The 19,962-nt window shown below is 48.3% G+C and overlaps 1 protein-coding gene across 1 annotated transcript in view; it reads right to left on the bottom strand.

Annotated features, from left to right (window-relative positions):
- KSR1 (kinase suppressor of ras 1) overlaps nt 1-19,901 on the bottom strand; it is a 24,449-nt gene extending 4,548 nt beyond the window's left edge. The window contains exons 1-18 of the mRNA XM_057379441.1: nt 19,752-19,901; nt 11,709-11,856; nt 9,782-10,232; nt 9,560-9,564; nt 7,705-7,765; nt 7,351-7,434; nt 6,729-6,790; nt 6,515-6,621; nt 6,095-6,263; nt 4,839-4,880; nt 4,281-4,335; nt 3,567-3,612; nt 3,102-3,481; nt 2,917-3,013; nt 2,541-2,674; nt 2,006-2,137; nt 1,664-1,799; nt 1,226-1,359 (exon numbers count right to left, since the gene is read on the bottom strand). Of these exons, the coding sequence (XP_057235424.1) occupies nt 1,226-1,359; nt 1,664-1,799; nt 2,006-2,137; nt 2,541-2,674; nt 2,917-3,013; nt 3,102-3,481; nt 3,567-3,612; nt 4,281-4,335; nt 4,839-4,880; nt 6,095-6,263; nt 6,515-6,621; nt 6,729-6,790; nt 7,351-7,434; nt 7,705-7,765; nt 9,560-9,564; nt 9,782-10,232; nt 11,709-11,817 (2,204 nt within the window). The 5' untranslated portion in view covers nt 11,818-11,856; nt 19,752-19,901. The remainder of the gene's footprint in view (nt 1-1,225; nt 1,360-1,663; nt 1,800-2,005; nt 2,138-2,540; nt 2,675-2,916; nt 3,014-3,101; nt 3,482-3,566; nt 3,613-4,280; nt 4,336-4,838; nt 4,881-6,094; nt 6,264-6,514; nt 6,622-6,728; nt 6,791-7,350; nt 7,435-7,704; nt 7,766-9,559; nt 9,565-9,781; nt 10,233-11,708; nt 11,857-19,751) is intronic.
- Nucleotides 19,902-19,962: the final 61 nt, after the last annotated feature.

The raw sequence follows: 19,962 nt of genomic DNA, 5'->3' as shown, positions 1-19,962 counted from the left end.
CCAGCCCTGGCTGTGGACAGGACACCCAGCCCTGGCTGTCTGTGCACCTGGTCAGTCAGAGCAGGTCCCTGTGCCCTTCCCAGGAGGAGTCGCAGCTGCTGGAACGCTCCGGGGGCAGAGGAGCCCGGTGTTAGCCAGGAAGGTCTCGCAGACAGGAGTGGTTATTGAAGCTACAGCCCACACCAAGCGAAAGGCAGAGAGGAGAACTCGGCTAGTGTTGATTATGTCCATGGGTTAATTTCGTGGTTTGGTTTTGCTTTTTTAATGGAAGGTGATTGTCCAGGTTGCCGGTTAGGATACGATACATGGAAGCATGCAAGGTGGAGCCCGTTATTGCACCAGTAGCTACAACCTACAGAGAAATATGGGAGGGAAGGGAAAAATTCACCATGAGAGTTAGTTTTCAGTTATTTAAAGCAATTACACACTGTACAGCTTCGACCAGGCTGGAGCAGGGGTTAGTGCAGTGAAAGGATCTGTCTGAGGTGCGGAGAGTTCCACTGCTCAGTGTGTGTTCTTTGTGTGAGGGTGGGACCAGAGACTGGGAGAAGCTTTCTGCAGTTTAAGGTTGTTGCCCATCATTGGTGTGTCAGGCATCCAGCACAAACAATTGTACAGGAGAAGTGGCAAAATTTTCAACCAAAACTCCAAAGCCTCATCACCCAGCAGAGACTAAACTGCTAAGACAGTCCCTGTGTCAAGAGTTTGGGTGGTTGTGATCAGGTGTTGCAGGAAGATGGTGAAAGATAGGGGAAAGGGAAAGGAAAAAGAGAAACAAAGTATGAGCAGTTCTCCTGAGTCAAGGAGATGGTGAATGGGCACTGGGTGCAAATGTGCCTGTGGCTTCAAACTCATCCAGTCTGAACCACTTGAGAGGAAACAGTGGCATGTTCTCAGGCCTTCCCTTCCTCAGGCAGTACTGCCATTATTACCACCACAGGGACGTCCTGACCACTCTGGGGTCAGTGTGGGCCCTTCCCAATGCTGTTTGGATATTCTCTGACACCAAACAGCTGGATCAGCCAGCTGCTYAGGGAGGTGAATAGGGTGAGGTAAGACATGAACTGTGTGAGGCTCATGGCTCAGCTGTATCTCTTCCCAGGAAATGGAGGAGCAGTGCCCCTGCTCTGTCAGGTCTGACAGCCCCAGGAAAGCAAATAAAGCTCAGAATGATCAGTTAACAAATTGCATGGCATCAGTGTTGTGAGCAGCAGCAGGTACTCACTCCGCAGACTTCCAGAAGTGCCCTGGGTGGGAGAGCCGGCGGTTCAGTTTTGGCAGTTTTTCAAGCATTTCCATGAGGACAGTGAAGCTGGGCCTCTCACTGAGGTCGAAGGCCCAGCAGGCWGAGAGGATTTCCTGCAGAGGACAGCAATGGCTCATTATCTCAGTTCATGGGTCAACTGTGCAGAAAACTGTCTGAGCACTGGGATGTGTGTGAGCCCAAGCAGATCCTGCTCACAGAGGGCCTGGACACTGTCAGAATCCAAGAGTGTCCTGTGCTGGGGGATGTTCCCTTCTGCCCCACTTACAGGCACAGGCTTGGCCTCTGACCGGTCTCCATTCTCATCTGGGCTCTTTTCCTGCCCTTTAGAGTTATGAGTACAATCAGCCCCTCCCTCCCTGACAAACACAGAGGGGCTCCTGCAGTTCAGGGACTCACATTGACCTCCTTGCCCAGACTGACAGTGGCCAGGACCTGTCTCACTCCCTCGCCGCTGCCGATCTGCCAGATGAGAGCCTCTGCAGGCTGGCTCTTGAACGGCCACTCCCGAGCCTGCAGCTCGTACCACACGGTCCTGCAACAAACACCAACACACACATCAGGCTCTGCCTGCTCCTCTGGGGAAACACCACACCCTGGCATTGCCCCAGCTCCTTCAGCTGAGCTCTGGGAGGTGCCTAAGGCTGGGCAGCAAACCCCTTCCACCCGTGACTTTTGCAGCAGGTGAGGAAAATGTCACTTTGCAAGTTCCCATGGGACCCCTGGGTGTTCCTTCCTTACCCAAAGGCRTAGATGTCTGCAGCTTTGGAGAAAGGCAGCTTGTCTTCATCTTTCCCTGGGGCCATCTCCCGGACAATCTCAGGRGCCAGGTAGCACAACCAGTCATGAGGCAGCTTCAGTTCATTCTCCCTCCTGAGCCMAAAAGAAAGAAGCAGGACCAAACCATTGGTGTGGGGGCTGTAACTGTGCTTCACCTGATGCTTTGACTTTATTTACTGCAATGTTTTTGCTGATGTTTGGTTTCTAATTTTCTTGCCATGTTAACAAATAAGCACGAGTCAGCCTGACTCTCACAACTCCTTCCTGGGCTTGAGTCTTGTTTGTTCTGTGCTCTGAGCCTTAATCTAAACTCTCTGCCTGTGCTACTGGGACTGCAGGAAGAACTCTGCTCAAAATGAAAACAAAGCAAACAMGCACAGTGCAACCTGAGTGTGTACTAAACTGACCAACACTCCTCATATACTGCAGGAAATGTTTCCCTATTTGATTATTTGTCACTCTAGARGTGGAACCAAGCACTGAAACTTCCACTTACCTTCCTTCCTGAACCACACCTGAAATTCCAAATAATCCAAAGTCGGTGATCACAACTTTTCCATTGTCATAGAAGACATTTTTGGATTTCAGATCCTTATGTACAATCCCCTTTGCGTGCAGATACCCCATGCCCTGGGAAACACAAYAGAGATGGAAATGGTTTGGGGTTTTTATCACTTCCAAGCACGCTCTGCTTTTTAACACATCTCTCCTAACTGCAGTGTCAGGGATTAGCTGTAACTGGAGGCACAGCCCCTGTGATTTTGTGCAGGAAGGTGTGGGGAGAGGCTGGGGGGAAGCTCCCAGTCCTGTGCAGCCTCTGAGCTGTGTCTGAGGCCCTGCCCAATGGCTCCCTTSGTGTCACAAACCCTCACCTTTATGATCTCCTGTGCTATCTGCCGCGTTTTGTTGATGTCCAGGGAGATCTTGGGGTCCCTCACAAAGGAGTGCAGCGTCCTTCCTTTGCAGAAGCTACAGGAAATGTTCATATATGAGACCAGTATTGGCTAGCTCTGTAATACCCACCAGGAGAACTGAGAGCAAGGTGCYCTCTGCTTACCTGGTAATGATTGCCAAGTGAGGGGGGTTCATGCAGGCTCCCATGAACAGCACCACGTTCTCATGCCGSGTCTGCCTGTAGTTCATCACCTCCTTCTTGAAGAGTTTGAGATGATCCTGGTTGTTGCCATCGATCTCCAGCAGCCTGATGGCCACCTCCCCGTGCCACTTGCCCTTGTAGACCTTGCCCCAGCGGCCCTGGCCGATGGGATCCCCCAGCTGGATCTGCTCGAAGGGGATGTCCCACTCCTGCAGGTACACGCTGGTCTGGCTGGGTTTGCGGTAGATCATCCCCTGCAGGTGCGGCCGCCGGTTGGGCAAATCTTCCACCTCATCCTCATCATCTTCAGGCTCTGATTTACTGACCTCTGGCTCCTCCACCTGCCCAGGAAAAGGGAAGGTGTGTTTGGGGTCCCAGAGCAGCACARGCTGCTGCAGAGACCTGTGGGGCAAACAGCAAACCCACCTGTGCTTCCCGTGCACCTCCGCCCGTGCTGGGCTGCTGGGCAGCACTGCAACAGAAACAGTGAAAACAACAGCTGAAATATTGGGAAATGGGGGGCTGTGCTGCCAAGAAACCAATACAGAACAGATCCTGACAGCGTTACAGCAGGTCAGAGAAAAATACAAAATTCCTGCTCCATGTAACAGAGAAGGACTCTAAGCTCACTTTGGTAAATGAGGGACAAAGACTTGGAAATAATTCTTGATAATTAAGTGTCAGGAATTGATTTGGCAGTGGCATGGCTCTGTTATTAYAGTGTTCCAGGAATAGATGCTCCCATTCCTGCCCCTCAAACACCTGCAGTGGAGCAGCTGGCAATGCAGGCTGGAAGCTTTTCCATGCCCTGCCCTTGGCATCTTGAAAGAGCTCTTTGCTGGTAGYTCAGTGTGCCTTGCCCTTTGAGATACAAAACACTGAATTCTGTTTTATCTGACCCTTCACACAACCAGAACCAGATCTTAAAGGCTTGGACTCCTYAGTGTGCCATTTAGATTTGTGTCATATTCAGCTTCATAAAACTGGGAATACCAGAAATCACCCTTATCCCTGATTGAAGTTATCCTGGAAGTTCTTGGGTGTTAAATCTGGTTTTGGCCATAACACAGCACTTCTGGGCTGACCTGAGAAATACCAGGTAAACACTGTGCAAATGATAGGATTTAAAACTCTACTTACTTAGTGTCTGCAGCAGTTTCTGAAGGCTGTGCTGTTTGTGCAGGACTGGGGATTTCTGGGAAAGTAGAAACAGTTATGATACATCGTTTACACTTCAATCTCCTGCTGACTGCAAGTTTTAACACAGCAATAGCAACTATTTGCTTCTTATTCAGGAATTATAAACTCAACCACAGACAATTCATTTAAAACTATGCTCATSTCTGCTATGCCTGCATGTTGGCTAGCTTCCATTTCCACCACTTATCTGTAAAGTCTTTCTAGCCAGGCACAGAACCTAAAAGTGAATCTTTAGAAAGGAAGAACATGGATSTGCATAGAATCCCACAGCAGAAAACAAATGTTCTACAGATAAATACTCGAAGTACATAAATCATGCCACTACCTCAGATTAGGGGGGAGAGGCCTGAGTACACACTGAGATAACAGAAAGTCTGGATTATTTTAGGCAGCTTTTTTAAAGCAGAATGATTGTTCTTGGACAGCATGCAGAGGTTTACACACAAGTTATGTTTTGGCAGTAGAAGTTGGTTAGTAGATTTAAAACAATCAACTCACCTGGGAAGACAAACTGTTGTCTATGCTGGAGGTAGTAGGCAGCTTTTTTATTAATTGGGGTTTTGTAAAAAAGGAACAGCAAAAAAATACCAGGAGAAAAAAAAAAACAAAACAGAACAACACAAACAGGTTAGAGGATCATCAGTGAGTGCTCCATGTGCATTCAATGAATTAGTCCCAGGTCACTGCTGGGAACAGATTAGTGGATTATCAGGCTGCTGGGGGCACTTTCAGCACATGCATTTTGGGAAGGCCCTGACAGATGATAGGTGTCAAACACAAGCTGTGCTACCACTCCCAAACAGCCTGGTGGGCAACAGCACGTTTGGATCCACAGGGGCAGAAGCAAAGGGAGAGCCCAGGAATGTGCCAGGCAGGCCTACATCAGGTGGGATGTGATGTGCTCCATATCTCAGCTTTGCAGTAGTGCCCCCAAGAAGCTGAAGCTCATGAACCATCTGCCTTTTTAATWTTTTCAGTGAATCACAGCAGTTTGTCCCAATAAAGTAGCTGCAGTGGAATCCTTACACTAAAATGCCTCTGCTCCTTTAGAGCAGGCTCAAACAGCAACTTGAGTTCATAGCCCAGAACCTGATGCAAAATTCAGCAGTGTTGAAGGCCAGATGTTGTAGCAGCTACTGAGCACCATGTGACTTCAGTTGCAGGTCAAAGGAATTACATTTATTCTCACTGTTTAGATCTTTGGCCTTGTCAGAGATTCTTGCCCCTCTCAGCTCTGGTAAAATCTGTACACTGGGGCTCTCAATCCATAGGGCATGAAGGGTAAACTCCWCTCCACCAGTCATGTGTGTCAGTGGTTTTAAAATGGGTGTTGATTGTGGGTTATATTTCAGAAGGGTCTGGTAAAGTAATTCATTCCAGTTCCCATTTTTACTGCCTGCTTCAGCAAGCACCTCCCTCCTGACTGGAAGCCCCTGGTGAGCACACACTTCAGGCAGCATGCATTGTATAACACAAGGGGAAAGGCAGGAGAAAAAGTAGCATTTTTTTTTCAGTCCTTTTCCAAAAAAGAGAAAATAGACCAAATCATCCAAGAAAGGTGTCAACATTCCTCAGTAATCTGTTTCTTGAAAAGACACCTTGCTGATACCTTTTAAAAACTTGTAAGAACAGATCTTTTCATTATCTCAAGTAACAAGGTACACTTTCACACCTCGTTTAAGGCACAACCATGTATTTAGAACCTACAACTCCCTATGAATTCCTGGCCATCCTCTTCTTGCAGAGGAGTTTACCTGGGAAGTTAAATCTCCCATCTCTCTGGCCCATGGGAGAAGGGTTTGGGGGAGGCGTCGCGCTGGGAGGGTTGGAAGACTGGAAAGGTGCTGGAGAAGAGGGAGTGGATGAGGTTGTAGAGGAAGGATTACTGCTGGAGTCCAGGTGGTTTATTGCTGGTGGATGCTCCTGCAAAKCGAGGTGAGAAAACAATGAAGAGAAAGGAGGAATTGCCCTCAGTGTCTGCTGAACAGAGGGAAGCTGCTCCCGATCATGTTTTTCTGAGTAAGCAGCTGGAGCTCTGCACAACCCCTGTTTTACAGGGAGAAAATGTCACATATCCAAGTCTTGCAAAGGAAAAGCTCAGGGTGACATCTTAGCTCCAACCCCCCCTGTTTTAGCCCCCCAGGGCCTCGGGACACGCTTCAGCCACCTCGTACCTTTTTAGTTAGTGCTTTGGGGAGAGTTCCAAACTGGGGTTCTGTGGGTCTGTCTACTGGATTATTGATATCAGAYGGGACAGACTCTGTTCTTCTAATTTTTGCTACTGAAAAACAGGTTGGAGAAGAGAGAAAAACAGCTTTAATGAGRCTTTTTATTCTTGCCATACCATCAATTAATTGAAATGCCAAGAATTTGTAGAGAATTACTTACTGGGAAGGAAGGATATTCTACAAGCAGGTGCCTCTTTAGTACATTTGTTGTGACATTTTAATCTGAAAGATAACCATTACATGTTAAATAGCAACTTGTTCTTTCCCAAAAAGGAGAAGCCTACCCTTAATTTGTAATTCTTATGCTAATCTCAGAAGGAGTWGTGGAATGCTCAGCCCCAGAGCAGCAGGCATTCGTATGGAGAATCCCATTATGTGTGTCATTAGGCTAATGAAAGCCACACACATATCTTAGCATCTGATTTATTTTTAATAGAGTTCCTTTCATTGACTCTCATCCAGCAACAGTGAAGTACTAAAATCTCAGTGCTGTGGATTAACAAGCCTGAGAGACACGAMAAATTAATATCCTGATTGTTATTTAGGGATCCAACTACAAAATTTGCCCAGGATGAGGTAGGAAGCCTGTGGCAGGGAAAAAAATTTGATTCACTCATGTGCCCACAGTGTGAGTTGTGCCAAARCATCCAATTGCCTGGGCAGAAGGACTGAAAAAGCCATGGCACTGATGAAAGTGCATGGAATCAAGAGACACGAGTTACTGCAGGCTGTGAGGAGCCTGGTTACAGCCTGTGCTGAAGGAGATCATCCTGTGTGCTCACCTGCAGTACTTACACTTCACCCCGAACATCATGCTTTTCTGGCACACTTGGCAAATCTGAGATAACCAGGATTTTGTAGAGAACCTAACAGAGGCAAGAGGGGGAAAACTGATGTTAACTGGGGCCAAGGGAAAATGAACATCTGTAGGTAATTACAGGCTGTACTTCAGCTCTTTCTGGAAAAAGAGCTGCTGTGGTGAAGACTTCTCACTTTGCTGATCAAAAGCCAACTGAAAGAAGGYTGGCACCCACTGGAACACAGAGTTAAGATTGAACCTGACAACTGCAACTCCCGACCCGACCCCAAACCCATCTGAGAGTGCTGTGCCACCCCWGCCTTGCTGGGCTGCTCACCTGTGAGTTACAGCCAGGCCAAAGTCTCTTCGTACCGTCTGGGGGGATCCCTGGGACAGCTCTGCTGGAGAACAAGACGAGAGTTTAGGGAAGCATTGCTCACAGTGCCCTCTGCACAGAAACCCAGAGTCACTGTCCCAGCCCTGCACCTCAGCTCTGAGGTGTCACAGGAGCACAGCTCACACTGCTTTGCCTCCTGTAAAGCTGCAGCCACATACTGCCCTTGTATTCGTTTCCATATGATTGGATAAATCRTGATGTTTTACATTTAGGGATTACAGAAGTCCATCTGATCAGGTCTAAGCCATTCTTAAAGTGGAAAGTCAGACTGCACTCCTAATTGGTTTTCTCCCAATTGGTTTACCACAAATACCATCACCCAGTTTTTTGCAGTGTCAGTAGATTTCTGAATATTCCATTTCAATGAAAATTATCTCTATTTCTAGACAGGGCCAGCATGACCCAGAAGAATAGAAAAAGACATGTGTGAGCTCACTTAACTAGCTGCTAAGTGCAGACTGGGAGAGCTAGACTCCAAAATGCCAATCCAGCACGTCAGTGGTGACAGCATGTAACTTCTTGAAAACTCTGAAATACTCAGATTCTGGCGTATTTCCTGAACAAAATGTGCAGAAATATTGCACATCCGAGGCAAACTCCAGTGTGCAAGTGTCAGCAGAGCAGCAAGGCTGGCTCAGAGCCAGTCTCYTCACTTGACCATAGATGGCACCACAGTCTTTTTTATCATTAGTCCGGTGAACTTGTGAAGGCATCTGTGATGCTCAGCCTCTTGGAACAGCTGGAATGGCTCGCTGCTTCCCCAAGGAATGCTGCTGGTCCAGTGTGGCCATCCAAATAATCCCAACACAGCAGTAAAGATGGCTGTTAACATTGGGTCAGATGGTTAAATCCTCACTGAGGAGTTCAAATCAAACAGTCTGGGATTGTCTGGGACTCAACAGAGCCCACAGCAGACACTTTAACCCAGCCAATAGGTCTATATGAAGACAAGCACCAAAATTCTTCATTTCTGTCTGGATGTATTCTAATGCCTTTTTCATTTGTTGCACCAATTATATCACTCTCCCCAGGGAAATGCTCAGATTTCTGCTGATATTTTCATTTCACAATCTTTCTATTTCTGAAAGTAATTTCTGGGATTTTTATTTTAAAGGGCATTTGCTATATGTGCAGTGCTATAATAGCCTTATTTGAACTTCCATCCTTTTTTTTTTAATACTTTGATATTTTTGGACACTTTCCAAGCTGCTCCAGTCTCTCTCCATTAGCTTCCATGAGGTTACAGGTTGTGTCTGGGACACACCTCAGGATGGCCAGAACTCCAAATGGCCCTGGAYAGACCCAGCCTTGCCCCTGCCAGCTATTGAACACTGAACATGAACAGGCTCCACAGCAGCAGAGGGAGCACCCCACATCCCAGCACACGCTGAAGCTTCCTCAAAAGGATGCACAAACTGTCCAATTTCACTGCAGAAACACTGGGCAATGCATATCCAAAGCCACTAAACGGTTAGATATGAAATTTCCTGTACCAAGAGGCACCAGAACCAGCTGTCTGAGGTCACACATAAGCACTCCCACCCAAACCCCTTACTTAAACCCTTGAAACAGAATTCCTTTGCCTTGTGTCATCTTAGAAATACCAGGTGCAACAATGACCAAGTAAAACCCTGCAGTTCTGTGGCAGGCTCCTGCTCAGTTAACAGAAGCTCTGGGATAGGAGGGCTGGTGGAGAACCTCCAGAGGCTGCCCAGGGATGGCCAACAGGGAGCTGACAAGCACAGGGTCTTCTCCCTCAGCAAGGCACTGCAGACACCCCACAAGCATCGCTTACCGAACCTAGAAAGAAAAAAAAAGAATTTTTTTTTARGCACTGATGTTCCTGTGACAGGTACACATTCTGCTAGAGCAGGAACTGCTGCCTGCAGCGTGTGCTGTCAGGTTTATSACACTCTGGCTTTGCTCCTCAAGCTCCTGAGGTTGCTAAAATTCTCCTGCCTACGCAGGGCAATCTTTGTCAGGGAGAGCCCCAGCTCCAGTCAGGGAGGGAACTTACTTTATGGGAGGAACTTCGTCTATCCTGTTGCCCAGCTGAGACTCGTGGGATTTGCTGCGGGTGAGGGTCGGGAAGTTGGGCAGCAGCTGGAACACCTTTCGGCAGGGCGGCGGCGGCGTCCGCGGCGGCTTCAGGCGGTGCCGGCGCTTGGGCTGCGGCGTGGCCGGGGGGGTGACGGTGATGCTGTGCGGAGTCCTGGGCCTGCCCGCGGCCGTCGGCAGCACCAGGGGCTCCAGCAGGGTCTCTGTGTAGGGACAGGGCCCGTGGCTGGGCGCGGGGGGCTCGCAGGGAGGGGCCGTGCCCACCGACACGGAGCGCGGCTGCTGCTGCTGCTGGCTGCCCTTGGCCGGGGTGCTCGGGGACCAGGCGGGGCCCAGCGGCTCTGGCTGCGAGGAGGAGCTGTCCCGGCGCTCGGGGAGGGCCACGGGCACATCGTCCTTCAGTTCACCTCCTGTCCAAGGGAGCAGGGTTAGTGTGGGCCCGGTGGAGAGGGTATTGTGGGCACTGTGTGCCAGGCAGGGCTGTGTGTGTCACTGTCACTGTCCAAGGGAGCAGGGTTAGTGTGGGTCGGGCAGGGAGGGCACTGTGGGCCAGGCAGGGCTGTGTGTGTCACTGTCACTGTCCAAGGGAGCAGGGTTAGTGAGGGCCGGGCACTGTGGGCACTGTGGCCACTGTGTGCTGGGCAGGGCTGTGTGTGCCACTGTCACCATCCAAGGGAGCAGGGTTAGTGAGGGCCGGGCACTGTGGGCACTGTGGCCACTGTGTGCTGGGCAGGGCTGTGTGTGCCACTGTCACCATCCAAGGGAGCAGGGTGAGTGAGGGCCGGGCACTGTGGGCACTGTGGCCACTGTGTGCTGGGCAGGGCTGTGTGTGCCACTGTCACCATCCAAGGGAGCAGGGTTAGTGAGGGCCGGGCACTGTGGGCACTGTGTGCCAGGCAGGGCTGTGTGTGTCACTGTCACCATCCAAAGGAGCAGGGTTAGTGTGGGCCCGGCTGGGAGGGCACTGTGGGCACTGTGGGCACTGGGTCCCAGGCAGGGCTGTGTGTCACTGTCACTGTCCAAGGGAGCAGGGTTAGTGAGGGCCGGGCAGTGTGGACACTGTTGGCACAGAGCCATCTGTGTCCCAGGCAGGGCTGTTTGTGCCACTGTCACCGAGCAATGCTCTGTCCCGAGCCTCAGCAAAGCTCCACACAGGGCCTCATCTCAGCTTTTCAGAGACACAGACCTGCATTTTTAAAAATGCCATTTCTTTCTAACTGGTGAATGCTATGACTCCTGAGCAATGACCGGTTTTACAGTGTGGATGGGAAATATTTGACAGCCTGGGACAAGAAAGATTAGAAAAAAGGAAATATGAAACTGAGCTGTTTGCTGACTTTTTCCATGAACTAATCCCTATGATTTGTAAATGGATGAACTGTCATAATACCAACAGGAAACATCACCTTTCAGTGACAGATTKATCACTGTTACAAAGAAAGATGTGATGTATGTGAGTACCAGTCTGCTGGGAGAGGCTCCTGAACAAACAGATTTTTGGAAGTGGCTGGGGAAGGTGACAGGGTTTCTCTGAGCTGGCAATATTTGGGGAGGGCATCATCTACAAGGAATCTGGTTGTATGTAAGTCAAGGACCCATGGAGAATGAACTGGAGCATTAGATACAACTCTGAGCAGAAAGGGTTAATAAGGATATATCTCTACTGAGTAGGAGAGGATAYTCCTACRYCCATTTATTTCCATTTATTTMTCTGACTTGATGTCAAAACCAAACCAAATTCMCAGCTCTAGATACGTTTGATCACTGCACCTTCACTTMCACCCAAGAGCCACAAGCTGACAGTGGTTACAGAACATCCCAAAGACAGAATGTCCCCCAAATGGGGCTGGGACCCCAATTCCACAGGAGAATAAGGCAGACTGTACCTGACTCTGTCACCTTCCGCAGGCAGCTCAGGGCCCCGTTGAGCCTGGAGCACTCCTCATCTCTGGCTCCACATYTCTTCATTGTTTCTTTCACCTTGGACTCATTCATTTCTAGTAAGGCATCCAGGGTCAGCTCCTCTGGTATTCTCTGCAGGCAAACAAGAGGAACGCTTTTTGTTTCTCTTGGTGTATAAATACGAGTGTCACCTGTTGTGTACTCTGAGCAGTGCCAGTGCCCCACAGCCTGGCCTGACTCACCATTTACTGATTTTGGCARTGCCCTGGGCTCTGACAGTGCCAGCAGTGCCCACAGCTGCTCTCTCCCCTCCCCACACCTCCAGGACTGGTCATCCTCTGCTATTCCACTTAGGATTACAGGAAATCGAAATATTCTTCTCTCATTGGGGAAAATTTTTGCAAAGCTACTACTGAAACTTAACTTTTTTGTTAAAAATAGAGTCATAAACAAAAAAGGGCTAAAACCTGRAAAAGTGTCAGATAAGGATGTTTGGCTTTTCAGTAGTGAAGTGAAAACCAGAAACAGTGAGGAAAATTACTTCTTTTTTTGAACAAAAAAGAAATGTTTTGATAATGATAGTGGCCTTCTCCTCAAGCAGTTTTTCCTTCATCAGAGAACAAGCCTTACTCGTATCCTGCCTGRAGAGATATCTGTGCAGAGCTCCTTCTACATCTTAATACACCAAAGCCCCCCAGTGATCAGATCAGGCAGACACAAAAGATACAAGAGTCTGGAAAGCACAAAATGATCTGGTATTTCCTGACACAGAAGTGAGCTGTGTCTCTCTTTCTTCCCCCATTCAAATGTTTCCAGTTTAAGTCTGCAGCAATTGTGGTTAATAAACAAAACCAGGATACTTAGCCCAGATACCCAGGAATTTCCCTGAAAAGTTCTGCCTAAACAAACCTCCCTGTTGCCTATTCTCACAATGAGATCACAAATTTCACAATATTTGGCCTCTATCCTAAAGTTTCAACTCCTGAAATCAAACTATATAAAAGGCTTTGAACTTCTATTTGAAGGGGAAGCTCAGAAGTGTGACTCACTGCTTGGAGAAACAAAAAGCTTGAAATCCTCTAGTCCTTAAACCCCACTTCTGACTCAAAAGCAAATGTGAATGCGTTGAATGTCCTTTAACAATTGCATCTTTCCTAACACAGACTCTTGCTTTTGAGAGCTGACGCAGGACKTTCAGCTGTGACAGTGCTGAACAACCCCAACCTTTGGAGCTTCGTAGGTGGCAACACAAAGAGTGTCCATTTTTAGTAACTGTGGCATGGAGCAAAGAAAAAGAATAAATKAAGAAAGGGCAGGAGTCTAAGAAACACATCCTGCATCCTCTGTCACGTGSCCTGAGCTGGATGGAACACAAACCACAGCTGACTCAAGGGGAGGCCAGGAATTTAAATGAGCATGAAASCAGGAACTTATCAGAGCTGGTAGCAAGTCAGTTGGGAAAGTGGAAGAAATGAAGGCTTTCCCACCACAGCCAGTGGCAGCTRGAATGCAGGGCCAGCTGGTGGGACTGGGGGCAGCACTGCTGGGGATTTGGTTTCTCCAATGCCTGTTCTGGGGCAGGAACCCACCTCCAAGCTGGATCAAGGATTCAAGCCTTGCTGGTTGCGGGAAAACACTTGAAAACAGTTTTTTGGAGATACCAAGTTACTGAGCTCTTTAGAAATTCCTTTGCCTCATCCATTTTCAGGGCACAGTCTCTGCCCAGAGCTGACTGGTGTGTRATGGTTCACACAAGGCCCAGCTCTGCACCCACAACAACGTCCAAGCTCCTCTTTTGCTCAATAGTTTAATTTCAGAAAGACAGAAYACAAGTTGTAGGAAAGTAGAAAGTACAGAAAAGGAGATTACATTTAAACAATTCCAGTGACCTTGAGCTGGGAGTGCTCAGACTTTGTGAACCTGCTGCCAGCCCCCATGACACGCGACAAAAGAAATAAGCCTTCAAAGAGGGGGAGGGAGGGAGGGAAGGGAAGTAAGAGGCTTTCTTTAAACAGCCACTCATGTGCTGCACATATGTGGTGGCTTAATATAAAACTGGTCAACCTGATCCCTGTAAGATTGGCCTGCTGTGCCTTGGCTGTGTGTCACCCCCAGGCAGTGTGACAGTGGAGGGTCACTGGTTCAGGATGGCTCTCAAACAGGTTCTGCTGCTGGGCTGGTTCAGCTGCTCTGGGGGGAGAAGGGCCCTGCTCAGGGGCATTTGAGGAGCTCCAAGCACTCAGTGCAGCTCTGGGGCCTTGCACAGGGGTTACTTCCACTCTYCACCACTCAGGGTGAGAAATGTGGGTCCAGCTGACCTCTCTTTACCTGCCTCTTCAGTGGGTGCTGAAGCTTTAAAAAAAAACAGCTTTAAAAAGCTTTTAAAATGCAGATTGAAGGCTTGCTTTAGGCCAAGCTCAATACCACCTCCCCAAGCTCACCTTGTCTTGACAGGAGAAGCTGCAAGATATTCAGACTATTAATTCAGACTACTACTAAGATATTCAGTACTCTACTAATAAGGTCAGACTGAAAAAAGGAGAGAAAAAGCAGGAGAAAACAGAAACTGCTTTCAATCTTCAGCACCTCATAACTGCCTGCAAAATCTAAACCCTAACCATGCATTGCTCAGCAGAAGGGATGCAAAAATGTCCAGAGCAGGAAATTATTCTTCCCTACAACAGGTAAGAGGGCTTTTCTATAAAGCCCTCCTGCTTATCAGACACAGACTGAACGTCATTGCACACATGTCTAAAGAGAGAAAAGTGAGTACCAGTGCATCCAAGGAGCCATCCAASGGTTAGTCTCAATTAGTCAGGGTGAAGAGTTCACAACAGTCTTTAATCTTGTCTGGTGTCCAACTTAAATCCCTGAAACATGGCAAAAATGCTGGTATCTAACACAGWGGAGGGGTTATTTTTGGTGAAGATTCCACCCTGCAGATAAGCCTACGTAGCTAATGCTGCTGCAGGCACTGTGTAAAATCAGCCTGACCTGCTCCTCGACCCAGTAGCCACAGCTCTTCCTGTAAAGCTGGACAGTTGTCAAGGCCCCAAATGCCTCCTCTTAAATCAATACATTCCCCCTCCAATCATCCTCCCGTGAAGCAGCAGATGCTAGAGGAGAAAGCCCATTACATAAGGTGCTTAAATTCCCACTGATAGCTCTAAGCAAAGCATGTAAAGATGCTCTTAAGAACATCTTGTGCCTGCTAGTTGTTATTTTGCACTGGTTTTCTGGTGCCCTGCGATGAAGGTACTGAAAAATTGTTGTAATATTAAATTCCTGGAGATTTTATGGGCATTCTGGAAAGCCTCTCACTTGAAATTTCCAGCTTGCATTAAGCTGTGAGCATAACCAGGCCACAGTTTCACCTAACATCACCCTCCTGACTGTTCCAGCTCGAGCAGAGGCTGGAGWGGAGCTGACAGGTTCAGGGCATTCTGTCCAGCAGGCTCTTTGGGGACAGGAGAGCTGCTGTCACCACTCTTGCAGGGCAGACATGCAGCAGTTGCAGATCCCWTGGCCTGACCTCAATTCAGGAAGGGTTCACAGTGCCCAAGGCTGCAAGGGGCACCTGGATGCCCTGGCAGGGAAGGGGAGCCCTGGCAATGGTAGGGATTTTTTTTTTTTTTTTTATAAGAGCTGTTTACACTGGGGAGGGGCYTTCAGCTGGAACACAGCACCAAGTTTTGGCTCAAGGAAGGCTGCAGGAGTTCATTTGCATACACACAATTAGCACACCCAGGATCTCTGCTATCTCGAGGTCCAGCCAGAGCTCCAGCTGCCAGTGCCATGGAAATCCCCAGCAAACAGCCAGTCCTCATGGCTGCTCATGCAGATATGCTGACAGAAAGAGATGAGAGGATACAGCTGTGGAAACCTGATAGGCTCGGGCAGATCTGCCTCTTCTATCCCCCATCCACAGGATGAACACAAAACCCCCTCACAACTCCTCCAACAAGGGATCTGCTCCAAGCTGGGCCACACTGTGCAAACAGAACCCTCTGCCACGGGCTCATGGCAGCAACCCCAGGCCAGTGCTCACCCTCCACAGAGTGCCTCATCCTCCACAGGGGCACTTTCACAGGGCAGCAGGAGGCTCTTGGTGACAATTCCTGCTCAGGTTACAAGCTCTGTTCCTGGTGTGCCCAGCACTGCCCCACCTTGCTGAGCTCTGCAGGTCTTTGGCATCAATGCTGAGATGAGCTTCCCAGGTATTGCAGAGAAGGGTACACACTGGCACCCAGAGGTACCCACTGGCACCCAGACACATTCCCAAATGGAAAACAAAGCAGCCCCGACCACAGCCCTGCTCCATGTGCCCCACAGTCTCCCTGGTGGCACAGCCCTGCTCCAGTGTCCCACAGTCTCTCTGGTGGCACAGTCCTGCTCCATGTGCCCCACTGGTGGCACAGCCCTGCTCCATGTGCCCCACTGGTGACACAGCCCTGCTCCATCTGCCCACAGTCTCTCTGGTGGCACAGCCCTGCTCCATTGCCCCACAGTCTCCCTGGTGGCACAGGTCTGCTCAAGGCCAGCAGTCCTGGGGCAGGATGTGCCCCTCCCCGTGTCTGACAGTTATCCACTCTAAAAACAGCTTTCCAGGCTTGACTGACTGGCACCCCTGCTCCACAGCCAGCAGGGCTGGCCCAGACATGCTTCAGAAGATGATAAGAAGATGACTCTGTTCTTAAGTTACTTTTTAAGACAGTGACAAGTTACATGTGGGAACARACATAATAGTTATGTTTCTAGGAAGCACAGTGATAAAGGCAAAGAGAATCACTTTCTATGCTGAAATAAATAAGCAGCAGATTTTTTTTTTAGTCTCTTCTATTTGGTAAACATGCCCCAAGCCCAGAACCCAGTAAACACCTCTGCAAGAGACTTCTTCCATCAGCTTAAGAGAGGGGACTGCACTCTGTTCTCATCTTCCTTCCCTCCCACTCCCCTCTYAATTCCTGACTGCAGCTCCCAAGGCAAGCAGGACAATTCAGATCAATGTATTTCTCTAGGACCATTTTCAGAACAGCTCTTACCCACTCAAGACAACTACACAGCACAAACACACCTTCTGTCTGTAAGGTTCCTTGTCCTGTCTTTTTTAAGTCTCAGTTCAAGTACCTCTTTGCTCAGTTTCAATCCACCATATTTAACCATTTATACATCATTTTTGGTATTAAACTACACGCACAGTCTCTAGAATTAATCAATCTCTAGAACTAATMAATTTCTAGAACTCCTAGCCAAAAACAAGGACTCCAAGCATTCATTTCCTAGAAAAATACTTAAAAAGCAAGTTATAGCACAGCATTAAAAGCTGAGCCTGCTACCACTTTCTATGATAAAAATCTATCTGGTAACTGATTAGASGAACAATAACAAAGCAACAGAAATAGCACAGATTGGGGCGGGGGCTCCAAGTTTGCTTACCCCGGGGGAATTGTGTATTCCCAGGGAGCAGAGARGATCCCAAAGTGCAGGTTGGCACTGCCCACCTACCTGCAGACCTGCGAGGTCAGCACAGCCCAGCCCTCGCACTCGGCGCAGCGTCACCGGCTCGCTGCTCTCCACGCTCTCGGCAGCTTTAGCTGTTGCCCAACGCCATAAACAGTGCATTGTTATTACTATAATCTCGTCCAGAACTAAAGGATTTTCTAAGCAGTCATTATTCTTGTTTTAAATATAGGTTTTCAAAGAAATMAAGGAGCCCAACAATTATAATCACCAGAGCTTTCGAGCTTCACAATGTCTGGAGCAAGTCACCGAGCAAAAATAGTCTTYGCTCTGGAGTAGAGGAGTCAGCAGATATTCTAAATTGGAGCGGCTGCTCTATTTCTGACAGGAGAGCCTGGGAGCTTCTGTGCTTCCCTGCATGGCAGCTTTATTTGGGAGAGGACTGGGGGGAGCGAGGGGAGGGGAGGGGAGACAGAGAAACAGAGCATTGTTTCTCTCACCGCTGAGCTAAAGAACTCCTGCAATTAGGCTGCTTTTCAACGGTGTTATGTCACAGATTAGCACAGTCTTGAAAATACTCCCTCCAGTAACAYTAGAAATGCAAAGGGAATCAGAACCATTTAAAAAAGCAAAAACCCCATGAACTCAGGCCTTTCTTCTGGCTTGTCCCTGACAAGCAGCAGCACAGAGAGCCCTCCACTGCACCTCCTCCTGTGCCAGACCTGCTGTTCTGTTCAGCTCTCAGGGCTCTGGAGCAGCTCTTCTGAGACTCCACAGGTACCTGGCAACTTCTCCAACAAGTTTCRGAGTCTAAAAGGCACAAGAAGAGAGGGCTATGTGCCTACGTGAACACACTGTGACACTCAAGCAGTTTTCCTTCTCTCTGCACCATTTCTGGCAGCCTTAGGAAGGAAACCCAGCATTGCTATTTCCATTTTACAGTGAGCTAATAGTACATGAGAGATGGGAAGCTGCTCCCAGTGTTCCTTGTACACCAGGCACAGAACCAGAGCCACTTGAGGGTCCCCATTTCACAGCATGAYCTGTTCAGCCCTGTCTGTTCCTCCCCTCCAGTCCTGTCCCAGGCAGCGTGCACAAAGTGGGAAACCACTCTGGATTTTGYAATAACTAACCTATTAAAGCTCCTCCTATCAGTGATTTCCATTTTGAAAGCTTTCAGCTGAAAAGCAGCTCAACATGATGTATGAAATCTAAACAGCAGGAATGATCCCATGATACCTGAGTAATTCCTGAAAGGAAACTCATCCCAGACAGCTCTCTGCTGATGTCAGTGTCAAACACCAACAGTGGCTGCATTGCTATTTTCTGACCAGTGAAATAAGAGGACCAAAAAAAATCACTGCAAGAACAGAGCACTTAGTTTATTAGCCCAGCTATTTACACTCCCCTCAGCTCACAGCCCGTTCCAGAATGCCTACTCAGAAATTATTTTAATGAYCCACGGGATGTTGCAGTTCTGCTGTCCAGCTCATACAAGTGGTACAGAAGCTGTCTGCAGCTGCATGAGATGGATGCAGAACTCTTAAAAAATAACAATATAATTGGAATCCCATAGGAATTTCAGTGCTTTAAACAYTTCTTACATTTCTGTTGCAGAGAACAGAAAAGTTCATTTCACTGGACACTGCTTGGAAAGGGGCAGCAAGAGARCACGAATCAAAATAATAAAGAGCTGGAAAATTCCTTCTGCCTTAGACCAAAACCTATTATTTGCGTTTTTAAATTTGAATTTGTTTTTGTATTTGAATTTGTTCACCCCTTTTAGTGACCACACATACAGAAGGGCAATCTCAACCCTCTCTGCTCCCTGAATTAGCAGGATGTGGCAGATTTGAACTGTCCACCTCCCTCCCCCCTTTTGTTCACCTCTTCCCTGCCCCCAGTTCTGCAGACATCACAAAGGATTTATAAAAGAGCTACAAAGACATTCTTTTAGACTCAGGCAATTCCAGTAACCTTAGAAACCAACACTAGCTGGGAGCCTGGCAGTTTGGCCACGGCAACAGGCTGCTTTTGTCCTCTCACTGTCACTGCTGCACCTTTGGCTGTGCCACCCAAAACCTCACTGGGCTGGAAGGCAGCGCCAGCATCACATTCAAAAAGAACAGTAGGAAATAAAATAAAAAAAAAACTTAGTCCAGAGACAACTTAGTTATATCAGAACCAAGCTGGAATAACTTCCATGAAAATTTGTGGAATTTTTCACCCTGGCAAATTCCTGCTGAGGTCAAAGATARTTTTTGGTTATTTAACGATCAAAGGAAACTGAATGAGAACATTGTGACCTAGCCTGCAGAGGCAAAAATGGGAAAAAGAATAGAAAAATCCTTTTCTGCCTTGTTTAGCTGTCAGTGGACTGAACTCTACATGTGTGTGTGTGTGTGTGATTATGTAACAGTGGTCCTGTTTTGGCTRATGCTGGACACAGAACACAGCGTAGCACAGTACTATTAATATCTAAAAGGTAGTAAAGGTTAAGTTGTGTTCTCAGACCCAGCAGAGGCAGCTGGGAAGGTACTGAAGGGCTGAGGGCTCYCCTCCCTTACCTGCACCACCTCTTTCCTGACGTTGACGATGTCCAGCCAGTCGTTGAAGCGGGGGTAGCTGTTGAGCTCGGCTGTTCTGTCGCTCAGGGGCACGCTCAGCTTGCACTGTCGCTGCCTGTGGATGTAATCGATCAGCTTCACCTGGGGATCACAAAGAAACTGTGAGTAATCTCCCAAAGAAACTGTGAGTACCATCTTCCAAAGCAAACTG

Source organism: Malurus melanocephalus, unplaced genomic scaffold (genome assembly GCF_030028575.1).
Source record: "Malurus melanocephalus ecotype Western Australia unplaced genomic scaffold, MMel_1.1 scaffold_406, whole genome shotgun sequence".
Taxonomy (NCBI): Eukaryota; Metazoa; Chordata; class Aves; order Passeriformes; family Maluridae; genus Malurus; species Malurus melanocephalus.
This window is presented reverse-complemented; position numbering and strand designations above follow the sequence as displayed.